This window comes from Labeo rohita, chromosome 18, assembly GCF_022985175.1.
Source record: "Labeo rohita strain BAU-BD-2019 chromosome 18, IGBB_LRoh.1.0, whole genome shotgun sequence".
Lineage (NCBI taxonomy): Eukaryota > Metazoa > Chordata > Actinopteri > Cypriniformes > Cyprinidae > Labeo > Labeo rohita.
This window is the reverse complement of record NC_066886.1, coordinates 11205431-11227212: the sequence shown is the minus strand read 5'-3', so window position 1 is coordinate 11227212 and position 21782 is coordinate 11205431. Positions and strand designations below refer to the sequence as shown.

The 21782-nt window shown below is 34.3% G+C and overlaps 1 protein-coding gene across 1 annotated transcript in view; it reads right to left on the bottom strand.

Annotated features, from left to right (window-relative positions):
* Positions 1 to 684: 684 nt before the first annotated feature.
* The window catches only part of nlrc5 (NLR family, CARD domain containing 5), a 30950-nt gene continuing 9852 nt past the window's right edge, over positions 685 to 21782 (bottom strand). The window contains exons 7-43 of the mRNA XM_051135247.1: positions 21239 to 21328; positions 20168 to 20218; positions 19771 to 19815; positions 18828 to 18911; positions 18623 to 18706; positions 18377 to 18466; positions 18249 to 18296; positions 18095 to 18154; positions 17902 to 17985; positions 17722 to 17805; positions 17544 to 17633; positions 17367 to 17426; positions 14509 to 14592; positions 14313 to 14396; positions 14137 to 14226; positions 13935 to 14000; positions 13705 to 13788; positions 13470 to 13547; positions 13260 to 13343; positions 11588 to 11674; positions 11096 to 11158; positions 10578 to 10619; positions 10369 to 10452; positions 10003 to 10086; positions 9109 to 9192; positions 8902 to 8985; positions 8736 to 8822; positions 8576 to 8659; positions 8360 to 8464; positions 7526 to 7609; positions 7206 to 7289; positions 7041 to 7124; positions 6857 to 6940; positions 1945 to 2022; positions 1735 to 1818; positions 1568 to 1651; positions 685 to 1460 (exon numbers count right to left, since the gene is read on the bottom strand). Coding sequence (XP_050991204.1) covers positions 1388 to 1460; positions 1568 to 1651; positions 1735 to 1818; positions 1945 to 2022; positions 6857 to 6940; positions 7041 to 7124; positions 7206 to 7289; positions 7526 to 7609; positions 8360 to 8464; positions 8576 to 8659; positions 8736 to 8822; positions 8902 to 8985; positions 9109 to 9192; positions 10003 to 10086; positions 10369 to 10452; positions 10578 to 10619; positions 11096 to 11158; positions 11588 to 11674; positions 13260 to 13343; positions 13470 to 13547; positions 13705 to 13788; positions 13935 to 14000; positions 14137 to 14226; positions 14313 to 14396; positions 14509 to 14592; positions 17367 to 17426; positions 17544 to 17633; positions 17722 to 17805; positions 17902 to 17985; positions 18095 to 18154; positions 18249 to 18296; positions 18377 to 18466; positions 18623 to 18706; positions 18828 to 18911; positions 19771 to 19815; positions 20168 to 20218; positions 21239 to 21328 — 2899 coding nt within the window. The 3' untranslated portion in view covers positions 685 to 1387. The remainder of the gene's footprint in view (positions 1461 to 1567; positions 1652 to 1734; positions 1819 to 1944; positions 2023 to 6856; positions 6941 to 7040; positions 7125 to 7205; positions 7290 to 7525; positions 7610 to 8359; positions 8465 to 8575; positions 8660 to 8735; positions 8823 to 8901; positions 8986 to 9108; positions 9193 to 10002; positions 10087 to 10368; positions 10453 to 10577; positions 10620 to 11095; positions 11159 to 11587; positions 11675 to 13259; positions 13344 to 13469; positions 13548 to 13704; positions 13789 to 13934; positions 14001 to 14136; positions 14227 to 14312; positions 14397 to 14508; positions 14593 to 17366; positions 17427 to 17543; positions 17634 to 17721; positions 17806 to 17901; positions 17986 to 18094; positions 18155 to 18248; positions 18297 to 18376; positions 18467 to 18622; positions 18707 to 18827; positions 18912 to 19770; positions 19816 to 20167; positions 20219 to 21238; positions 21329 to 21782) is intronic.

Sequence of the window (21782 nt, the reverse complement as noted above, 5' to 3'; positions counted from 1 at the left end):
ATTAATTTAATTAAATAGTATCATTATTATTGTTATTAAAGACACTATAACTCACTATATCTGCCTAAATGTTGTTTTTTTGTCTATCTATATTTCAATTTGAGATGTGATTATTACATTAAAATATAAATAATAATAAAACATTTTTGTTAACTTATAATTAATAAAGAATATTAGTATTTAATAACTGATACATAATATTAATTGTATTATTTCTTTTTCTTCTTATTATTATTAAAGACACTGTAACTTACTATATCGGCCTAAATATTTTTTGTGTTTCTATCTTTATTTTCATTTGAGATGTGATTAAATAACAGAATAACTATTGTCCAAAATATCATAAAAATGGATTTTTATAACAAATTACCTTTATTTAAATGTAAAGTGCACATAAAAACAATCTACCTGCCATTTTGATATGTATTTTAATTAAATATATTCTTTTAATAAAACGAATGATAATTATTATTATTAAAATTAATAAATAATATTTTAATGAATAACTGATATATATAATATTAATTAAATTAAATAATAATAATAATCATTATTATTATTAAAGAAACTATAACTCACAATATAGGCCTAAATATTTTTTGTGTTTCTATCTATATTCTAATTTGAGATGTGATTAAATAACATAATAACTATTGTCCAAAATATCATTAAAAAAAAGCATTGTATGGTGAATTATCTTTATTTAAATTTAAAGTGCACATAAAAAACTGTACCTGAATAGAAAGCAAATTTATCAGTGCAACTGTCAGAAAGGATGTTTGTGCATTTACCAGCAAGACAAGCAGTGAGCCAAAGTAAAGCACATCACAAAATATAACGTAAAAAAAAAAAATAAAACAACGTATAGCTAAAAGCTGAACAGATCAAGTAAAATACGGCCATAAATACGTAATTTAAAGGAGAACACAACATGGTGGTGGTTCAGGGTTGATCAGTGCATAAATGCCTCTAATGGAAGTCAGTGTATAAGCAAAAAGCATGACTGTGCTGAACTTTACAAGAAAGCTGTCTGCTTCAGTGTGCTTATTAGTCACATTTTCATTGTTACTAATTTTTGCAATGTAGAAAATCCACAGAAAATGTAAATCTCTTGTAAACCTAATGCAGTTGGCTTTTTTGTGCCATAGCATGTGTTGCCTGCTCTTCCTCTGTTTTGACCAGAGCCTACTGTTTCCATTAGATGGTCATTAAATGATTCAAGTCCCTGAACAGCTGGAAACTGTGATGTCTGGTGTAATGAATTGCTCTAATGAGGTAATGTGTTCTCCGATTAAATAACTCAACCTCAAAATCCAATAATAGCACTACAACAATATTATTTACAACATAAAAAATGAAAGAGAAAATGATTTGAAAACATAAATCATTAAACTGATGAAAAATTCAGTCTTTGATCTTTCAGATTCTCATCATCTTTGGCAATTGGGTTCCTCCAGAGTCTGTGTAAAAGACAAAGAAGCTCAGCTCTTTATGTGCATGTCATGCAGTTCTACTAGTTGATTTTATTACTCACGAATCTGATCAAGAGTGTATGTGTTAGTCTTACCTTATTACTTCAATGAAGGGGCATAATGGGAGGCATTTGGCTATCACTGTGGCTCCTGCTGTGCTTATATTATTGGCCTCCAGGCTGCAATCATTAGTTTTAATAACATCAGCATATTGTAATCACACTAATAGCTAAACCTTCATGGCAAGCGCTCAAGTACTTACTCAAGTCTTCTCAGCTTTGTACATAAGGGTAGAATCTCAGCCAGTGTCTGTGCCAGGCTGTCACTGCATCCATTCCATGACAAGCTGATGAAAACATTAATTCATAAACTAATGGCTTTGCAATCACACACAAACACAGGAACTGACTGGGTCCATGTATTTATCAGTCAAACTGCAACGTTAAAAGAAGTCTGAAATGTCTTATCCCACCTGATGTCCTCTATGGATGGACAGTTTTTGAGGGATGAGGCCACACCAACCAGATCTGAACTCCCAATCGATGTCAAACTGACAGACAAGAAGTTACACTGGTTTATGCAGCAATATATAATAACCAGTCATGTTACATACCTTTCAAATGACTGCATTTATTTAAACAAAAATGCAAAACAAAAGCAGTAACATTGTGAAGTGTTATTACAATTTATACAACAGTTCTTCATGGTTCTTGAATCTGATTGGCTGAGAGGAGTGTGATATTCAAGTGATATCAGAGCTCCAACTGTTTCACCGTTCGTATCACTCCGCTTGCGGTATTTTTAATGGCGAGTGTCATGGTGGACACCAAAATCCACTGTGATTTTATAAGTAATACTGTTTTTGTGTCATGCAATGGATTTTTTAGGCGAGAATGTACTTGTTTAGGCTTTAAATATGTGCTTTGTTAATAAAGATAATGTATATTTGAAAATTTGATTCAATGTTTTCAGAGCTCCAAGGCGTCAGCGGGCATTCAGTGCTCATGAACCCGCCGAGAGCAGCCTTACCTCACCCAGATCTTCTGGAATTTGCCGCTAGCTCTGATGTCTCTATAGTGGTTAATAGGGGTGTAACGATACATGTATTCGTACCGAACCGTCACGGTACGGACATGAAGGCTTGAGTATACTTTAAGGTTTTGTACTTCAGTCACGTTCCAAGGGTGACACAGAGGCGGACGCGCTTGTTTGGTTCACTGTATTTTATTTTGATAAAGTACCAACTGCGCTGTTAAGTTAGCAGTGCTGGAACTAATTTTTGTGTGTATTTGTCCTCGTTTTGTGTGTGTGTGTGTGTGTATGTGTGCGCCGGTGCGATCACTTCAGCTGTTTCCTTATACCAACAGAATCAAATTAAACCACTCCATTTATTGCCTTATTAATAGGGATGCACGATATTATCGGACTGATATCGGAATCGGCCGATAATGACTTTAAATGTAAATATCGGCATCGGCCAGATATGAAAAATTATGCCTATATGTCTTGCCGATAAGATGAATATGTTAACTCACATGTGCTAAGGGTGTGCTAGGGATTAGATCATGTCAGCAGTGTGGCTCATTCTTGAAGCAAAGTTTTGACTGAATGAGTAGATTCACTGTTTTGGATCGCTGCATTTAAACTGAGAATGCACATACAGAATGATGCATAGCAATAGCACGTGCAGTGGCAGCAGTGGCTATAGGAGAAAGCGCGCCGTTGTTATATATGGGATCATTTACTGTTGCCTGTTTCATATTTAGTCACTAGATCGCTAAATGCACATTTTAAATGGTTTTATGGCGCTCTTTGTTGTATTTTGAAACCCAATGGCTATGTTTGCACATAACATGATCTGCATTTAAAATAAAAAGTAATTACGGCGCGCGGTCAGTGAATTCTCTTTCTCCGGCGGCGCAACGGCAAAACACACTGTTGCTCATATGAAACATTTTTCGTGAATATTATGACACAAGTGAGGTACAAAGCATTCTTTATAAGTTAAATAATTGGTTAGCAGGGAAATGTTAGTAGCAACCATGCTTTTGGATTCATGCCGTTCGAGCCAATACATTTAAAGCCATGAGCTGCTATGTGTCCTGTTGTCCCGGTTGGTCACGAATTGCCACAAACTTAATAATATTTGTAGTTTCTTTTCACAAATCATCACCGTCTTACCCTTTAATTTCGCAGGGTTTTTTTCTTGTCATTTACTTTTAATCCATGTTGTCGTATCTTTTATGGTGGTAAACTGCGGGTGGGAAATAAAAGATTTCGTGGCAATAAATTAAGAATTCGTTAATACGACTTTTTAATTCGTTCCCTTATTTTACAAATTAATAAATTAATAAATCGTAGGAACGAATTAACAAGTTGTAGGAAATAATTATGTCCTGTTCGTGTCCCGCAACCCTGTCAAAGCACAGTGCACGGTATAAAATTATAGAAATTATAATTAAACATGACTTAGTGGCTACATTTCTATTACTTACTTTCCATGTTGAATGCCTTTGTATTGCAGGGCTCTAGTCTAGACTGATCAAAACTGTCACATTTTGAATTTTTTTTTTTAATGTGCAAGTTAAAATTTGACGTGGTCGCATTTGTGCGAGTGCCCGCTCTGCAGTGCTGAAGCGTCTGCTCCATACAACGGGAGTTACAGAGTTACAAAGCCGTTGCATATTCAGGATTTCACTGATGACGCTAAGAGTAGTTTTCGTTGTGAGGGCTTGGGGAGTAGAGCCTGGTTTGTATTTGTAGTGTCAGCACGAGCAAGGTGGTGAAGGCAAAAATGACGCGACTATTCTGGAAACGATGGCGGACGGAGGATTTGGTTTTCGAGTAAAAGACCGCTTGTTAAACCGGAGAAGGTAAACATGTTTGTCTTCTTGTGCAAAAAAACAAACAAACAAACAAACAAACAAACAAAAACTGTGTACTGTTTTGCCAGTTGGTCACGAATTGCGACATAACTTAATAATATTTTTATTTTCCCAAATCCTCACCGTCTAGGTTTATTTTCTTGTCATTCACTTTTAATCCATGTTTTTGTATCTCTTACTGTGATAAATTGCCAGTGGGAAATAAAATATTTCGTGTGAATAAATTAACAATTCGTTAATACTACATATGAATTTGTTCCCTCATTTTACAAATTAATAAATTAATAAATCGTAGGAACGAATTAAGAAGTTGTAGCAATGAATTATGTCCTGTTCATGTCCCGCAAAGCACCCTCACAGTCACCCAGGGGTGCGTTTCCCAAAACCAACTATGGTCGCAAGTTCCGTCGTTACCAATAGAGTTCAATGGATCTAACCACCAAAGTTAGCTAACGATGCTTTTGGGAAACGCACCCCAGTTTAGTTCTACTTTTCTGTTTTCGTTTTGAAATGTATTCAGATTGCGAATTCGAAGTTGGCTTATAACATAGCAAAAGTGATCTCAATTCACAAAATTCAGATCATAAATAATGCTAGCCTACTGATGAAAAAGAAGGGATTGAATGTAAACCACTCATTACTATTTATTTAATCCTAACAAATAAGTTATTGTTAAAAACTAACTTTCCAAACAAAATGATACATATCGGTATCGGCCAAAATGAGATGAAAAAATATCGACATATCGGATATCGGCAAAAATCCAATATCGCGCATCTCTACTTATTAATAATGCAAAACTGTAAAAGGTATACTTTTATTTGTGTACATCCACAATGAAAACAATACGTGATTTTGTAAAATAAAGAAAACAAATAGGATGCAGCTTTCTGCCATTTGATTTTCCTTTCTGTGAACAAATTAAGCATGTCACAAAAATGAACTGAACCTCAGCATATATAGGCTACATCACGTGTTGCACAGTTTTTTTCCTTGTTTATCTGTTAACTAAATCAAGTATGTTTCAAGTATTTATTCTTTGTACGCATGTACTGCACATTTTATATATATAACATTATAATTTAATATAATATTCAGTATTTCACATGTAGGTCGGAAAAAGTTGTAATTTGTAGTTCTCTGTTTAAAATAAATGAAAAGAATCTAGCATAGTAGATTTGTTGCTTTTTCCCGCTGTACCGAAATCGTATCGATTTGTGACCCCCGAACCGAGGTATGTACCGAAATGTGACATCTGTGTACCGTTACACCCTACTGGTTAAACATGAGATGTAACTTGTTTTGGGTTAATCTAAGGGACAACCTTTGTTCTCATTAATCTATTATTTGTTCCAGAGCAAATCATTTTGGCTGAGGGCAAAATCTCATCACGTTATATTTTATGTCAATTTAATGCTGTATATTAGAGCGCTGCTTTTGTATTTTTGACTGAACTGCCTAGCAGCTTTTATGATGGCTGTTGTTTATTAAATATTATTATTTAATTAAAAATACTTTATATAAACAATAGTATATGATAATAGCATTTAGTATTCGAAAATGGTGTGTGTGTTTGTGATGGTGATTTTAGTTTATTTATTATTCCACCATTAGATAATGAGATGGTTTTTATAAGTGAATCGGCAAAATAGACTTTTATTTTGAAAGAGACTGAAATGGTTGTAAACAAGGAAGTTATTTTCACTTTTAACAACAGCTTGAAAGACGCAGCCAACAAATGCACTGAGTAGTGCTGTCATCAGAAATCACCTTTAATGGATGAAAGGATACTACGTCAAAGATATCGCTTTCCACAGCGGACATTCAAACTAATGTTTTATGCTGAATATGAGCAAAGACTATAGAATACGCAACACATGTCAATCGTACAGCTATGAATTGGGAAAAATGCAATGCTCATTATGGCCACAAAGCCCCGCCTTCAGAATAAATGAGCCATTTGCTAATCGGTAAAGTCACGCATGACTGCAGCTGTTGTTGGAGCAAATGAAACAACATTTACGGTACAGTTGGTGAACAGTTTTGGTGAATTTGATGTTTGCCCATTCAAAGAGATAGGAGATCCACTTCAAAGATGCCTTATCTTAAAGGGACTTTGATATGAGTTGAAGAGCTGAAGAATGTATCAGATGCAGGTAATCACACTCGCTCAGTCCATCTCTGATGTTTTATAGTGTCGTTATTGAATTAGTAATGGAAGCTTGGGCTCAGCTGTTAAACTGTCAACTTGAGATTTAGTAGTTCTGCACAAAAGGGGGTTTTTAAAGACAATCCGTTTTTGTTTCTTATGTATTTAAACACTCGTGCCATCAAACTGTTGTATAAATGTAGTATCACACCCGTAGGTGTGCGATATGGCTGTATATCGCACTGCTACTCATGTGATATTGCTCATTTAAGATGAATTTTTAGCAGCAATTACTTTTGACAATTACGCCACTTCATATATGTGGCTCTGTAATGTATCTAGTGTCTTACTGTAGTATTTTTAGTGCCTTCATGCTCATCAGACCATCACAAAGAGCCAAGGATCCTTGTGGGCCAAGCTGATTCTCTGACAAACTAAATAAAAACAAAAACAATTTTATTCCCTGTCAGTGACATTTTTTTAAAGAATTCTGTTATTACTCACTGTGAAAAGACAACAATGCACAAGACTTACTTGAGTTCTGAAAGTTGGGGCAGCAACGGAAGGACTTGAGCTAGTTTAGCAGCACTGGACAGGCCAAGCTGGTTTTTGGACAGCCTGTGAAAACAAAATAATGAAGAATGGTCAGCTATTGATTTTGCAACATCACATGTTGATAAAATAAAATAAATGTTTTACTGTAGTTTCTGAAGAAGTCTGCAGTGAGATAGTGCCATCAGTAGCTTCTCTCCTGCCTGGTCAGTCACATTGTTGTCAGACAGACTGCAAAAATTTCATCAAGGAAAATTAATAATGATGCAGTGATTCAGATGATGTTAATGTAATAATAAATCTAGACAAAAACACTACTGTCCAAGAGTTTGGGGTCAGTATGTCTTTTTAAAGTTTTTAAAGAATATATTATTATTTAATTGTGTCCACTAGAGGGAGCACTAACATAATATAAGTTGCTCAGTCACATGTAAGGAATAATCTTATTCTCAATGCAGCTGCCATACCTTAGTTTTACTAGTTCAGTCCATGAAGGAATGCATTTCACAAGCTCATGAATACCACTGTCTCCCATTCGCCAGCTTTCCAACCTGTAAACAGCATAGAAATTTTCACATACACTACCAGTCAAAAGTTTTTGAACAGTAAGATTTATAACATACAATTTTGAAATATTTTTACTCTTTAAAATAACTTTTTTCTATTTGAATATTTTTTAAGATGTTATTTATTCATGTGATCAAAGCTAAATTTTCAGCAAAATTACTCCAGTCTTTAGTGTCACATAATCCTTCAGAAATCATTCTAATATGCTGATTTACTGTTCAAGAAACATTATTATTATTATTATTATCATCAATATTTTGATGAATGGAAAGATCCAAGATTAGCATTTATCTGAATAGAGGAGGAAATTATAAAAATTACTTTGATTAGCAAGGATGCTTTAAATTGATCATAAGTGATGATAAAGACATTTATGTTACAAAAGATTTTTATTTCAGATAAAAACTGTTCTTAATAATATGTTTTTAAGCAGCAAATCAGAATATTAGAATGATTTCTGAAGGATCATGTGACTGGAGTAATGATAAAATTTCAGCTTTGAAATCACAGGAATAAATTACATTTTATAATATATATTTAAATAGAAAACAATTTTTTAAATAATAAATTATTTCAAAATTTGACTGTAATTTGGATCAAATAAATGCAGGCTTGGTGAGCAGAAGAGGCTTCTTTAAAAAACATTTGAAAATTTACTGTTCAAAAACTTAGTACTGTATTACCAAACACTTAGCATTTGTGTACATCTGCTTTTTACTGACTGGAATACTTACTCAATCTCTTCCATCTGTCTAAAACTCTTAAAAGAGGCCAGAAGACAGAGTATGCCAGTGCCATTCACAAATGTCTCTGATGTCACCACTCTAATGTTGTTCAAGCTGAGGAAAACAACCAACCAAAGTAGGTAAGAAAAAACTGAATGGGCTCTTTTCAGTTTATTAAGTATTTGCTAATCTACCAATGGACATTTCAGGGTGTAAAAGCCTTACCTGAGCCTCCTAAGTGAGGTCAAACGGCTGAAGCCTTGAGCTAGGATGGTTACACCCTCCTCATCGAGCACCACAGAGTCCAGTCTATGATTGAGAGCATTATATTGAATATAATATATCTTGTCCAGTGTTTGAAAGCTGAGACTATAACATGTGTTACCGTATCTCTGCCAGCGAGAGGCACTGCATCAGACCTCTGACCAGGTCACGTCCTCTAGCTTCTGTCCAACCAGAGCACTGAGACAGACTGGACAAAAAGACATGGGACAATTAGCATTGTTGCATTCTGCTACACTGAGAAATAATGAAGAAAATCAAATACTTACTTGATCAGCTCTAGATTTGGCACACTTTGAAGTGCTCTGCCAAGTACTGCAGCACCACGGTCACTTAAAACAAGCTGGGACAAACTGGAAGACCAGAGGCAAATGTTGAAATTATGGGAAGGAAATGCAATTACACAAAATTATTCTCTGTAAAGATGCAACGTTAAACTTTATTTGGATAAAAGGGTAATGAGGAAGACAACACACCCCAGACTCTCAAATGTTGTAGTGTCTGGTAATGCTTCAGCAAGTGTTTCCACCTCATCCTCAGCTGCTCCTTTCAAATCAAGACTATAAAAACAATACTTATTATAACACCAAGAATGTTGCATGCACTGTGTATAGGTGTTTATACAACTTCAGACAGTTTTAAGTCTCAGGGGCTTATTTCTTTTCAAACAAACACAATCTCTTTACCATGCATTATATTTAATGTAGATTTTATTAAAGTAAAAATGTTACATGTGAAATTACAATTATTAAATGTTTCAAAAGGATTTCTATCAATTAAAAAAAAAAATCAGTTGCGGCATCATTTCTACCAGCTTGAGAAAAAATATTAGACACATGATAAATAATATAAAACAAGATCAATCACAATTGTCAATCAAATTAAGCAAATAGTATGAAAAAATTGATTTAACTGTGTATATTTAGAATACGCAGATGCTATGAATTTACCCCCAGCAACAAAAAAAGTTGGACATTTTATTACAAAATTTTTTTTTACAAAGTTTTTAAAAAGTTTTTGAACTGTAAGATTTTGATTTTTTAAAGAAGTATCTTTAAAAAATCTCACCAAGCCTGTATTTATTTAATCACCGCACAGTAACAGCGACATTTTGAAATATTTTTACTATTTAAAATAACTAATTTTCTTAAAATAATTCCCACCACTATTATTTTTATGACAATATTTATTTTATTTTATATTATTTTTATTCTTTTAAATAGTATTTTATTTAAAATGTGTAAATGACACAGTGTAGCAAAATTACGTAACTGTTCTGTGATGCATGTTCACCGCTAGACATTATGTAAAATGTTTTAAAAGAAACACCCATACATGTAAAACAATCTTCTTAATTATGATACACTTACGTGAGGTTCCTGAGATTCTGCAAAAATGGAATTACAGCAGAAAAAAAATCTGCACATTTTCTGTCCACTTTGAGCTGGGAAAACCTGGACATAAAATGGAGTAAGTACAATTCATACTGAAAAAAAAAACATGGTTGCACTTTATTTTACAGTATGTACTTACAGTGTACCTACCTAAGAAATTTCTGGTAATATAAGGTAACTACAAGGTAGGGTTAGATTTAAGGGAAGGTTCAGGGTTAGTACCTAGTTATTGTAATTACTATAATAAGTACATAGTATGTACATGAGGAACAGGACTGTAAAATAAAGTGCTACCACAAACATCTAATACACCAAAATCAGCATAAACTCTCATTGGCGTACCTTAAATCCTGTAAGGCATTACATTTCTGAATGGGAAGTGTCAGAGCAGCGAGATGCTGTCCTTCTATGTCACAGTCATCAAAGCTAAAGAATATGACAAAAGTTTTGTTGAACATCAAATACAGAAAATATAACACAACATACAACATACAACAAAAAGCACAAAACACACAACAAGCTTAAAATCAAACAAAAAAACACACACACACCTGATGGACTGCAAAGCAGGTGAGAATTTTTCAGAATGAGCTCTGTCAGAAAGAAAGAAAAAAGCAAATTAGTTCTGCGTAGGTAATATTGTAAACTAAATTTACTCACAATATTTACAGCATTCCAGTCATAAGTAGCATGGGTATATTTATAACAATAGCCAAAAATACATTGTATGGGTCAAAATTATCAATTTTTTTAAATGCCAAAAATCATTAGGATATTAAGATCATGTTCCATGAAGACATTTTGCAAATTTCCTACCATAAATATATCAAAACTTAATTTTTGATTAGTAATATGCATTATTTGGACAACTTCAAAGGCAATTTTCTCAGTATTTTGATTTTTTTTTGCACCCTCTAATTTCAGATTTTCAAATGGTTGTATCTCAGCCAAATATTGTCCTATCATAACAAACCATACATCAGTGAAAAGCTTATTTATTGCAAAAAAAAAAGACCCTTATGACTGGTTTTGTGGTTTTGTGGGTCACATACAGAATAATTAAACTTACACAAAAGTGGAGCTGAGACCGGAATTGCCCTCTGTAATGATGTTTATGGATGCACGTCTGACCCTGCAAATATTGGGTAAAAGATGTTTTTTTTTTATCTCTATAGCAATATTTTCCTCTAAATGTTTCATCACTTGGCAAAACATTATCAAGATGTAAAGTTAAATCTGCAAGGCAACTGAAGGTGTGAGTTGGGATGAAATGAGAGTAACGTTGCCACACAGGAAATCATTTGGTATAAACCCCCAACCAACATACAACTATTACACAGATGCATTTTGGTTACAAGTGACTTCAAAGAACAGGTCAAATGTTAATACTATTAATATCACGGTTTCTGTCACTACATGTGCAAACATTTCCAGTTTTGTACACCTGTTACTACAAACATTGTGGTGTACTGGCAGGGTTGTAATAAATGGTGCTTTCATAACAGCCATAAAGCAATCAGGGGTCACAAGATGTGTGTTGACTGTGGGTCAAGAACTGCACCTGATTTCTTTGATGTGTGGCTGCAGAGTTAAGCATTTGGCAACAAGACTGACGACAGCACTTCCTGTCAGCCACGGCTCTTCAATCCTAATAAAAACATTCCAAACACATTAATATCCTCACTTTGTATCTGCTACATAAAAGTAGCAATTGATCAAAGAAATGATTACCATGATTACATCTGTCCTTTGTTGTTTCTTCAGCTTAAAGGGTTAGTTTACCCAAACCACTGATGTCACATGGACTGTTTGAACAATATCCTTGCTACCTTTCTGGGCCTTGAGCGAGATTGCGTTGCTGTCTATTCAGGGTCAGAAAGCTCTCGGATTTAATAAAAAATATCTTAATTTGTGTTTTGAAGATGAACGAGGGTCTTACGGGTTTGGAACGACATGAGGATGAGTAATGACAGATTTTTCATTTTTGGGTGAACTATCACTTGAAGGCATTTAGAACCTTAAAGATTTCTTTGGAAAATAAACTCATTAAAACAATCTGTATACTAACAACAGTGTATAAACATGTCTTAAAGGTGAATTGTCATTTTCCCCACATATCCACTACAGTGTAATTTCCAACAAATCTCAAATCATGTATTGTATTCAACATTTTGTGTTGGAATAAATGAAATAGGTCTTGCTAAGGCTAATTTAACAGCTAGCATTTTATATATATGTATTAAATAAAATAATTACATTCAATTACACTTTTTACCTAATTTGCCGAAACTTGATTTGTGCTTTATTTTCTATTTTTCATTTTTTATATCACTGTTGTTTCAGGCAAGGCTGTTTCTTTGGTAAACAAATGCACTAACCTTTGCAAAACTTTAATTAGGCAACAATGTTAGTCATGATGCAAATGATGGATGAAAGATGGTCATAATTTGTGTAAAACTGATGCAAATCGATTTACATAATAAATACTGAAACTGTTTATTACACTCTTTGTTTAGGTTATTATTTTATTACTTACATTATTTTTGCAATTTACACTGGCATTCAAAAACTTGGGATCAGTAAGATTTTTTATGTTTTTTAATGAAGTTGCTTATGCTCATAAAAGTTCCATTTATTTGATAAAAAATGCAGAAAAAGCCATTTTATGAAATAGTATTGCAATTAAAAATAATACTTTCAATTTTAATATACTTTTAGAATATAATTTATTTCTGTGATGCAAAGCTGAATTTTCAGCATCATTACTCCAAATACATACATAATAAATATATTAAAAATATATACAAATAAGCAGGACAACCGTTTCTAATATTGATAATAAATCAGCACATTAGAATGATTTCTGTAGGATCATGTGACACTGAAGACTAGAGTAATGATGCTGAAAATTCAGCTTTGCATCAGGAAAAAAATCTATTGCAATAATATTTCACATTACTTTTTCTTCTAGTTTTTATAAAATAAATGCAGCCTTGATGAGCAGAAAAGACGTCTATAAAAAACATTAAAAATCTAACTGATCCCAAACTTTTGAACGGCAGTGTAAATATTTATAATATTTTTATAGTGGAATTTCCTATTTCCTATTCCTTTCACTTGATAGTCTGGGTTTGAAACAAGAGTAAAAAAAATAAAACCTACAAAGAAATACATATTACAAAGTTTAAAATGCCAGATGTTGCAGAAACACTCCTAAATTAACAGATTCTTACCTGATGTCTCTGGGTTGGTGACAGCTGCCAAATTGTTTAACAAAATACTCAATCTGCTCAGAACTCAGACAATTGTTTCCTAGTCTGAGAGGAATAGAAAAATGTGCATTAAAAATGTGCCAAACATGCCGTTTTAAAAATACTGAAGATAATAGATAATAAGCCATTGAGATCAATCCTTAAAAATGAACAATCTTTGTAAAATCTTACTTGACAGTTTGGATTGTGGAGAGCTCAACCAGGCTGTCCAGTAAAAGGCCTTGACTTTGCAGTGAATTAGAGGACAATCTAAAGAATAGAGGAACAGTCAAACAGTCATGAAACCTGAAAACATATTTTTTAGATGTTAACAGATATGCACAGTTTGCACATCCCTGAAAACACAGATAGTACTCATTATCTTTGTTAATAAGGGGATGAATCTATAAGATGCTCAAATACTCACTCTAATGTAAGTAGCCTAGGGCATCTGTTCAGTATTTCCACAAGCTTCTTCAAATGTATGACCTCAAAACTGCAATCCCTTAGCCTGTAGATAAGACAGCTGTAAGAGGAAGCTAAACACCACACTACTTTCACTTTTGACTTGAGTGAATAAATCATGCTATAATTCGCGTGACTCTCTGATTGTTTTTTTTTCGACTGTGACACCACACGTGTATTCTTGGAAATTACCTAAGAGTTTTGCCATTGACATGCTCCTGCACAAACTTAATCAGAGACTGATCTTCCACTCCAAGACTAAACGAGAAAAGCATATACCTTCAGACTTAAACAGTCAATCCAGTAAACACACATTTAATGCATAAGCCAATCATTGTTCATGTCAGTGAAAAGTGTAAGGAATGAATAGAAGTGATAGTGTTTTAGCCTTTACCTGACTTCAACAGCAACAACCTTCTCACAGGTGTTCATTGAGTTGACCAAATGTAGTGCCCCTATTTGAGTTATTCGGTTGCCGGTGAGGCTGTAAATTAGCACAGCAAGTAAACTTTACAAGGTAAATTAATCCATAATTTCATTACAAGCACAATCTTCTTACTAAACTCTTACCTCACTGAGCTGGAGATCTTTAGTTTGGGCAAATAGTCAACAAAACATTTCACCCCATCATCACGGAGAAGGTTATGAGACAAACTACAGTGGAGGAAGGTGATAATAATTAACTTTTTGTAATTACAGGATAGTAAAATGTCCCGACTTTTATTAAGATGAGAAAATGGAGGTAAAAGAACAAAGGAACACTCACTCCAATTCAGATAAGCGAGGACAGTTCTCCAGTATCTTTGAGAGCTTCTCAACACTGCTTTTGCACAGTTTATACTCTGTGAGCCTGATAACATCACAAAGAGAGTCAAAACCTCCAGTTTCCAAAAGCACTAGAGCCACAAAATTAATTGCAGCATTCGGTTTAAGATGTACTGCATCAAAGGCAGTCTTATTTTATTTTATTTTATTTTTTTCTTCCCGTAAAGGTGGCTGTGGCCATTTGTAAATTTTATGGGTTTGGCTTCTGGTCTCATTCGCGTCCAGCTATTTTTAGCTGTATAAAACAGCTCATTTTGTCTTACCATATTATTTTAATGGTTTCGGGTTTCTTTTTAACTTCAGTTGAAGTTTTAGTCATTTTTTATGTGCTTTTGTCATTTTTTTACTTTTTGTTTTTTGCCATAATCATGCCACCACTATATTAATCGTGAGTAGGGCTGCACGATTCAGGAAAAATCACAATTTTTTTTGTTTCAAATAGAGATCACGATTCTCCTACGATTCTGAACTAAGCAAAATAACACGTAATTTACCTAGAAGCTGTGATAAAATTTAACTGCCTCATTCTATAGTTTTTTTTTAAATGTTCTGAATGAATGATTCAATGACTTGCTCATACATTCACTTGTTCCATTATTGAATGAATGTTTTTTGTGTTTGAATGAATCTCTTGAACTAATGATTCAATGACAAATACATTGTTATTTGAAGTGTCAATTTAAAGGATAAGTTTACTTCCAGAACAAAAATTTACAGATAATGTATTCACCCTTGTCATCCAAGATGTTCATGTCTTTCTTTCTTCAGTCGTAAAGAAATTATGTTTTTTGAGGAAAACATTTCAGGATTTCTCTCCATATACTGGAGTTCTATGGTGCCCCCAAGTTTGAACTTCCAAAATGCAGTTTAAATGCAGTTTCAAAGGGCTCTTAATGATCCCAACCAAAAAAGAAGGGTCTTATCTAGCGAAATGATTATTTTCTAAAAAAAATCAACCATTTATATACTTTTTAACCTCAACTGCTCGTCATGTCTAGCTCTGCGTGAACTCTCTGTATTCCGGTTAATGATAGTTAGGGTATGTTTTCTCTCCAACTTCAACATTGTCCTACATTGTTGCAGAAGTACCAATCCAGTGTTTACAAAGTGAACATACAAAGAAGATCAAACGCCCTTTACAAACAAAAGGTAAAACAGTGATGTAGGATGATTTTGAAGTTGGAGAAGAAAATGAGATGGGAGTTTTTCGACATACCCTAACTGTCTTAAACCGGAATACACAGAGTTCATGCAGAGCTAGACGAGCATTTGAGGTTAAAAATATATATAAACTGTAATTTTTTTTAGAAGATGAGGCCCTTCTTCCTCAGCTGGGATCATTTAGAGCCCTTTGAAGCCGCATTTAAACTGCATTTTGGAAGTTTAAACTCGGGGGCACCATAGAAGTCCACTATATTGAGAGAAATCCTGAAATGTTTTCCTCAAAAAACGTAATTTCTTTACGACTGAAAACAGAAAGACATGAACATCTTGGAAGACAAGTGGGGGTGAGTAAACTATCTAAAAATATTTGTTCTGGAAGTGAACTTCTCCTTTAAAGCAAAAATTACTTTCACAAGATGATTTGCCCCATTTTGATCGCTACCATAGACATCAGTGTTTATATTCGAAATATAAACTTTTATCCCAGTATTTCTGTGATAATATAAATGTTTGTAAGACAGAAATAATACTGTGTGATTAAAGGAGAAGTCCACTTCCAGAACAACAATTTACATATAATTTACTCACCCCCTTGTCATCCAAGATTTTCAATGTCTTTCTTTCTTCAGTCGTAAAGAAATTATGTTTTTTGAGGAAAACATTTCAGCATTTTTGTTTATATAATGGACTGCTATGGTGCCCCGATTATGAACTTCCAAAATGCAGTTTAAATGCGGCTTTAAACGGTTCCAAATGCAGTTGTAAATGATCCTAGCCGAGGAAGAAGGATCTTTTCTAGCGCAACGATCGGTTATTTTCATTTTAAAAAATACAATTTATATACTTTTTAATGCCAAACGCTTGTCTTGTCTTACTCTGGTCGGACTGTTTTTGTTCCGGTTTGTGACAGTTAGGGTATGTCGAAAAACTCCCATCTCATGTTCTCCCTCAACTTCGAAATCACCCTATATCGTTGTTTTACCTTTTTTGTGTTTGATCTTCTTTGCATGTTCACGTTGCAAAGACTGGGTCGGAACTTCTGCAGGGAGGTAGAATGATTTTGAAATGATTTTTGAAGTTGAGGGAGAAAATACGATTGGAGTTTTTCGACATACCCTAACTGTCTTGAGCCAGAATACACAGAGTTCATGGAGAGAAAGGCAAGATGAGCGTTTGAGATTAAAAAGTATTTAAATTGTATTTTTTCATGAAAATTCTTTCTTCTTCCTCGGCTGGAATCATTTACAACCGCATTTGGGATCGTTTGAAGCCGCATTTAAACTGCCTTTTGAAAAATTCAAAATCGGGGCACCATATCAGTCCATTATATGGAGAAAAATGCAGAAATGTTTTCCTCAAAAAACTATTTCTTTATGACTGAAGAAAGAAAGACATGAACATCTTGGATGACAAGGGGGTGAGTACATTATATGTGAATCTTTGTTTCGGAAATGGACTTAACTTGGCTAACACAGATCTGAATGTTCCGATATGACTTTTCATACGTTTAATAGACACAGACGAATCGTTGTCATTTAGAAATGATATCACTTGGGTGTTTGAATCAAGATTGTGATTTTTTAACAATTTTTTTTAACAATCATGCAGATCTAATGGTGAGCAAACAGAACATACTTGCAAATTGCTGCCTCTGCTTTTTCAGGAACAAACTTGATGAATGCTTCTGCCTGGTGCCTGGGAATCATGTTAAAAGCAAGTTTAAATATTCAAATATTCGATATTCGTGATATTAAAAGTCTTTTAAAAAACGTAACCCTAGTTAAATATCTGACATAAACTGAAATAAGATACCTCAGTTCTACAGCCGTGACACGCTGGCAGTCAGCAAGAGATCTGACCAATAACAAAGCCCCATTTGTAGACAGGTCAACATGACTTAAACTGGAAAACAAGGACATCGTTGATAAATAGTCATATCAGGTAATTTATGATAGAGATAAACCGCAACTGTACTGCAGGAACCACTTACTTCAGTAGCTGAAGAGAAGACATTTCAGGAAGAATCAGCATCAACTTCTCGACAGACTCATTTGATAATTTTAGATGGGAGAACCTGTAACACAAACAAACAATGAGGACTAGCTAAATACAGATAATACAAGTAGCATCTGTTTTGTCTACCCTAAATATTCACAAAAGGTCTACTCACTCAATGTCCAGTAGGTTTTCACATTTTACCAGTTGCTTACACAGCTTGGTCATGTAGACAGGTTTGATATCACTGTGGGTTAAACTGGAAAGACAAAAGCACATAAATTACTCTCAATTGTAATGTAGAAACATTAATTTTCCATGAAGCTTGCAACACTGTTATACAATAAACATAGGTAATAGAGATGTACCTGAGTTTTTTATGCAAATGTACCCGGGTTACATTTGGAGCCAGCTGTCTTGAATTATGTCTGCATTCATAAAGCACATTTGTTATTTGAAACCAACATTTACGTATTCAACATTTTATATATTAAGCAGAAATGTTTGCAACTGTTTCAGTACCGTCTGCTGGTGTCAAACCAAAGAGCCAACTGTTTCTTTCCATTTTCACTGGTGAGAAAAAGCACAGCATTTTCAGACAGGCAGTCAAACTGTCATTAACTCAATAATGCTGCATCCAGTATAAATACCTTGCATCCACTCTCTTCAGGTTCTTCTGGTTACAGAGGGCAGAAGCAAGCATCACCACTCCATCCATATCAACACCATTTTCTCCAACTCTGTGTGAGTGTTCAGAAAAAAACATACATACGTTGAAAACAGGAATGCACTACAACAACATGAGGAAGTTATTTTGCTATTTAAAAAAAAAAAAAAAGTGTGTCACTGGCAAAATGTCAAAACCAAATGACGTTGCAAAGAAAACATTGACCTACTTGATCTCCTGAATCATTCCAAGTTTAGGCAGAAGATCCAGAATCTTCTTTAGGCCCTTGTTACCAAGTGAGTTTTTGGACAAACTGAGAGATGAGAAAAACATGTTGCATTAGAAGAACTGTGGAGGTGTCAACTGAATCTGCTAAAATGTAATTGACTTTTGAAGTGAAGAAGGTGAGATTTATGATGCATTTCAATACTTACTCTAAAAGGGTTATGTGGGAGAAGCCCCTGAGTTTATTACACAGGCTGACGACATTAGATACATTGATGTTAGACTGCTTTATCCTATAAAGAAACAATTAAACAGGTTATTCCTGTCGGTTCAGCATGTTTGTTTTGGAAAATTTTACCAAATGAAACAATGGTAGTGACATGGCAGGTAATTTCATTTTTAAAAAGCTAGAACACAAAGGTGCATCATTCAACTGCTGGAGGAAAAACATGGTTATGTAAAGTGTTTAAATGTAATTGTGGTATTATTACACACTGTCAGAACATCTGTGAATGGCCTTTCATATTTTATTCTTGATTAAAATAGCTTGGACCCTAGACCACAAAACCAGTCTTAAGTAGCAAAGGTATATTTGTAGCAACAGTCAACAATACATTGTATGGGTCAAAATTCTTGATTTTTCTTTTATGCCAAAAATCATTAAGATATTAAGTAAAGATCATGTTCCATGAAGATATTTTTCAAATTTCCTACTGTAAATATATCAGATCTTAATTTAATTAGTAATATGCATTGCTAAGGACAACTTTCTCAAGATTTTCTCAATATTTTTGCACCCTCAGATTGCAGATATTCAAATTGTTGTATCTAAGTCAAATATTGTCTTGTCCTAACAAACCATACATCAATGGAAAGCTTTCAGATGAGGCATAAATAAATTTATGACTGGTTTTGTGATCCAGGGTCTGCCCTCTAACTCTCCTGAAATGCTGCCCAGGGCTGAACACTTGGACTTTATAGACGCCACCTTATCAAACAAAACAAGATGAAAGCATGGCTCATTCAATATTTTATAAATCTACCCCAATAAAGTCTAAAGTTCAGTATTAACTTTAAGGACTTTGTAACTAAGGATTAATTTGTTTTCCTTTGTCTAAAAAGAAATAACACATTAAAGGATTCAGTACTTACGTTACACTCTTTGGCTCTTCTTTGTTATTTAAGTCTGTGTTTTCACTAAAGAAGAGAAAGTGAGAAAAAATATTGATATTTATTGTATTTGGATGACCACCAATCTGTGCAGTCACTTTAGATTGTACTCAATCTGGGTATAAGCTACAGACTTACCACCAAATTAAAATAAAGCCCATGCACATTATCTATCATCTAACATCTACTTTACTTGATCGCTTTACACAGCGAGCATTACACAGCAGTACCTAGTTAAATGCAGAATGCATAGACAAAGTAACCACAACAGATGCGCAAACAGGAAATCAGAAATATAAAATACACGTTTTGGATTACTGGGGGTTTACCCACCCTGTAACTCGTCTAATAGCGTTCTAACACATTGGTCAACACTCACCAGACTGTGTCAGAGCTTTGTGAGAAGAAAAGGCTGATCTCTTTATTGGCCCTGTATAGAATGAAACAACTGTAAACACCACTTGGAAATCCCTTAAAAACCATGCACAAAACTACACAAGGTTAAAGAAAATACAACGTAGAGTACAATAAATACAGGTCAAAATGTAGAAAATTCAATATTCTTTAAACTTAATAGTATATTAAAGCACCCATGAAATGTAAAAAAAAAATTGGCTTTTAATATAAATACATTAGCCTCAAGGTTATCTGTAAGTTAGTGAGCTCCAAAACAATGACAAAATTTGCATTTACAAAATAAAAGCATTCAAATCTTAGAGACTCTAACTTCTTCCAATAAGGATCAGCGATTTTGATGACATCACCCTGCACTTCAGCTTCTCATAAAACTTTTTATCCAATTAAATGCACTATAGAACTCAAAGCACCCTGCCCCATACACTATAAATACACGCATTGGCTTCAGCTGAAATCGGTCATTTGTTCACAGAATTTGTATTTTTGGAACAGTAAATGGGTACTATATGGGGGATAGGGAACGATTCAGACAGTGCAAATATGCATTCTGTTTGGGCGAAGTCTGGTTTCGCTTTGTGTCACACGAACCACTGCAGTTCACACACAGTCTGCTGTGATCCAGAGGCTCGATGGCACAGAGTGGCGTACGCCACAAAACATATCGGACACATTTGAATTCTACACAGAATGCTATTTTATATGTAGATAATGTAATATGAATTGAAGATCGTGGCACGTCAAATGCGGCTATACCGAGCTCAGCGGTTCTGGCCCAAGCTGTGATATCAACGAAAACCTTGGGGGCGGGACTGCTGGATATGTTCCGCCCTGTCTTCCTGTTTCAGTTGAAATTACGTCAACACACAGAATAATGGTGCGTTTCAAAGCACTTCAGTGAACCTTTAAAATTATGATTTTAAACAGATATTAAGTCACAACTTAATATCACTCAAGAATCAAGGATCTAAATTGTATGGAAAACGTTTTCCTTTTTCATTAAAAATGTATTTGACAAGCCAACAAATCAACATACTCAACACGGACTTCCTGAACAGAAGGGCAGGCAGCCATTCTCTCAATGAGTGTGATAATTCCATCTGTGGAGATGCTGTTCTTCCCCATCCTGAATACAAGTGTAAGAATGCAGACTTAATATATACTTTTATTGATTTTTTTAAGCAGCAAATATCGAAATAAATGAAAAAAGTTAAAGGGGTCATCGGATGCCCATTTTCCACAAGTTGATATGATTATTTAGGGTCTTAATGAAAAGCCTATAATATAGTTTGGTTAAAAATTCTCAATGGTTGTGTAAAACAACACCCTTTTTACCTTGTCACAATGAGCTCTGCAAAAATCATCCCATTCTGAGGGATTGTTCCTTTAAATTCTAATGAGCTCTGAGTGACGAGCTCTGAGAGATTGTTTACTTTAGCTGCATATAGCGTGTTATGAGGAAAGGTGATTGCAGAGATTCATAAAAAAAATCCTTATACTCACTTCTGCTGTATGTGAAGCTGGATCACAAATGATTTGTGCAAACATAGATGCATTTATGTAGATCGGGAGGCGCATTC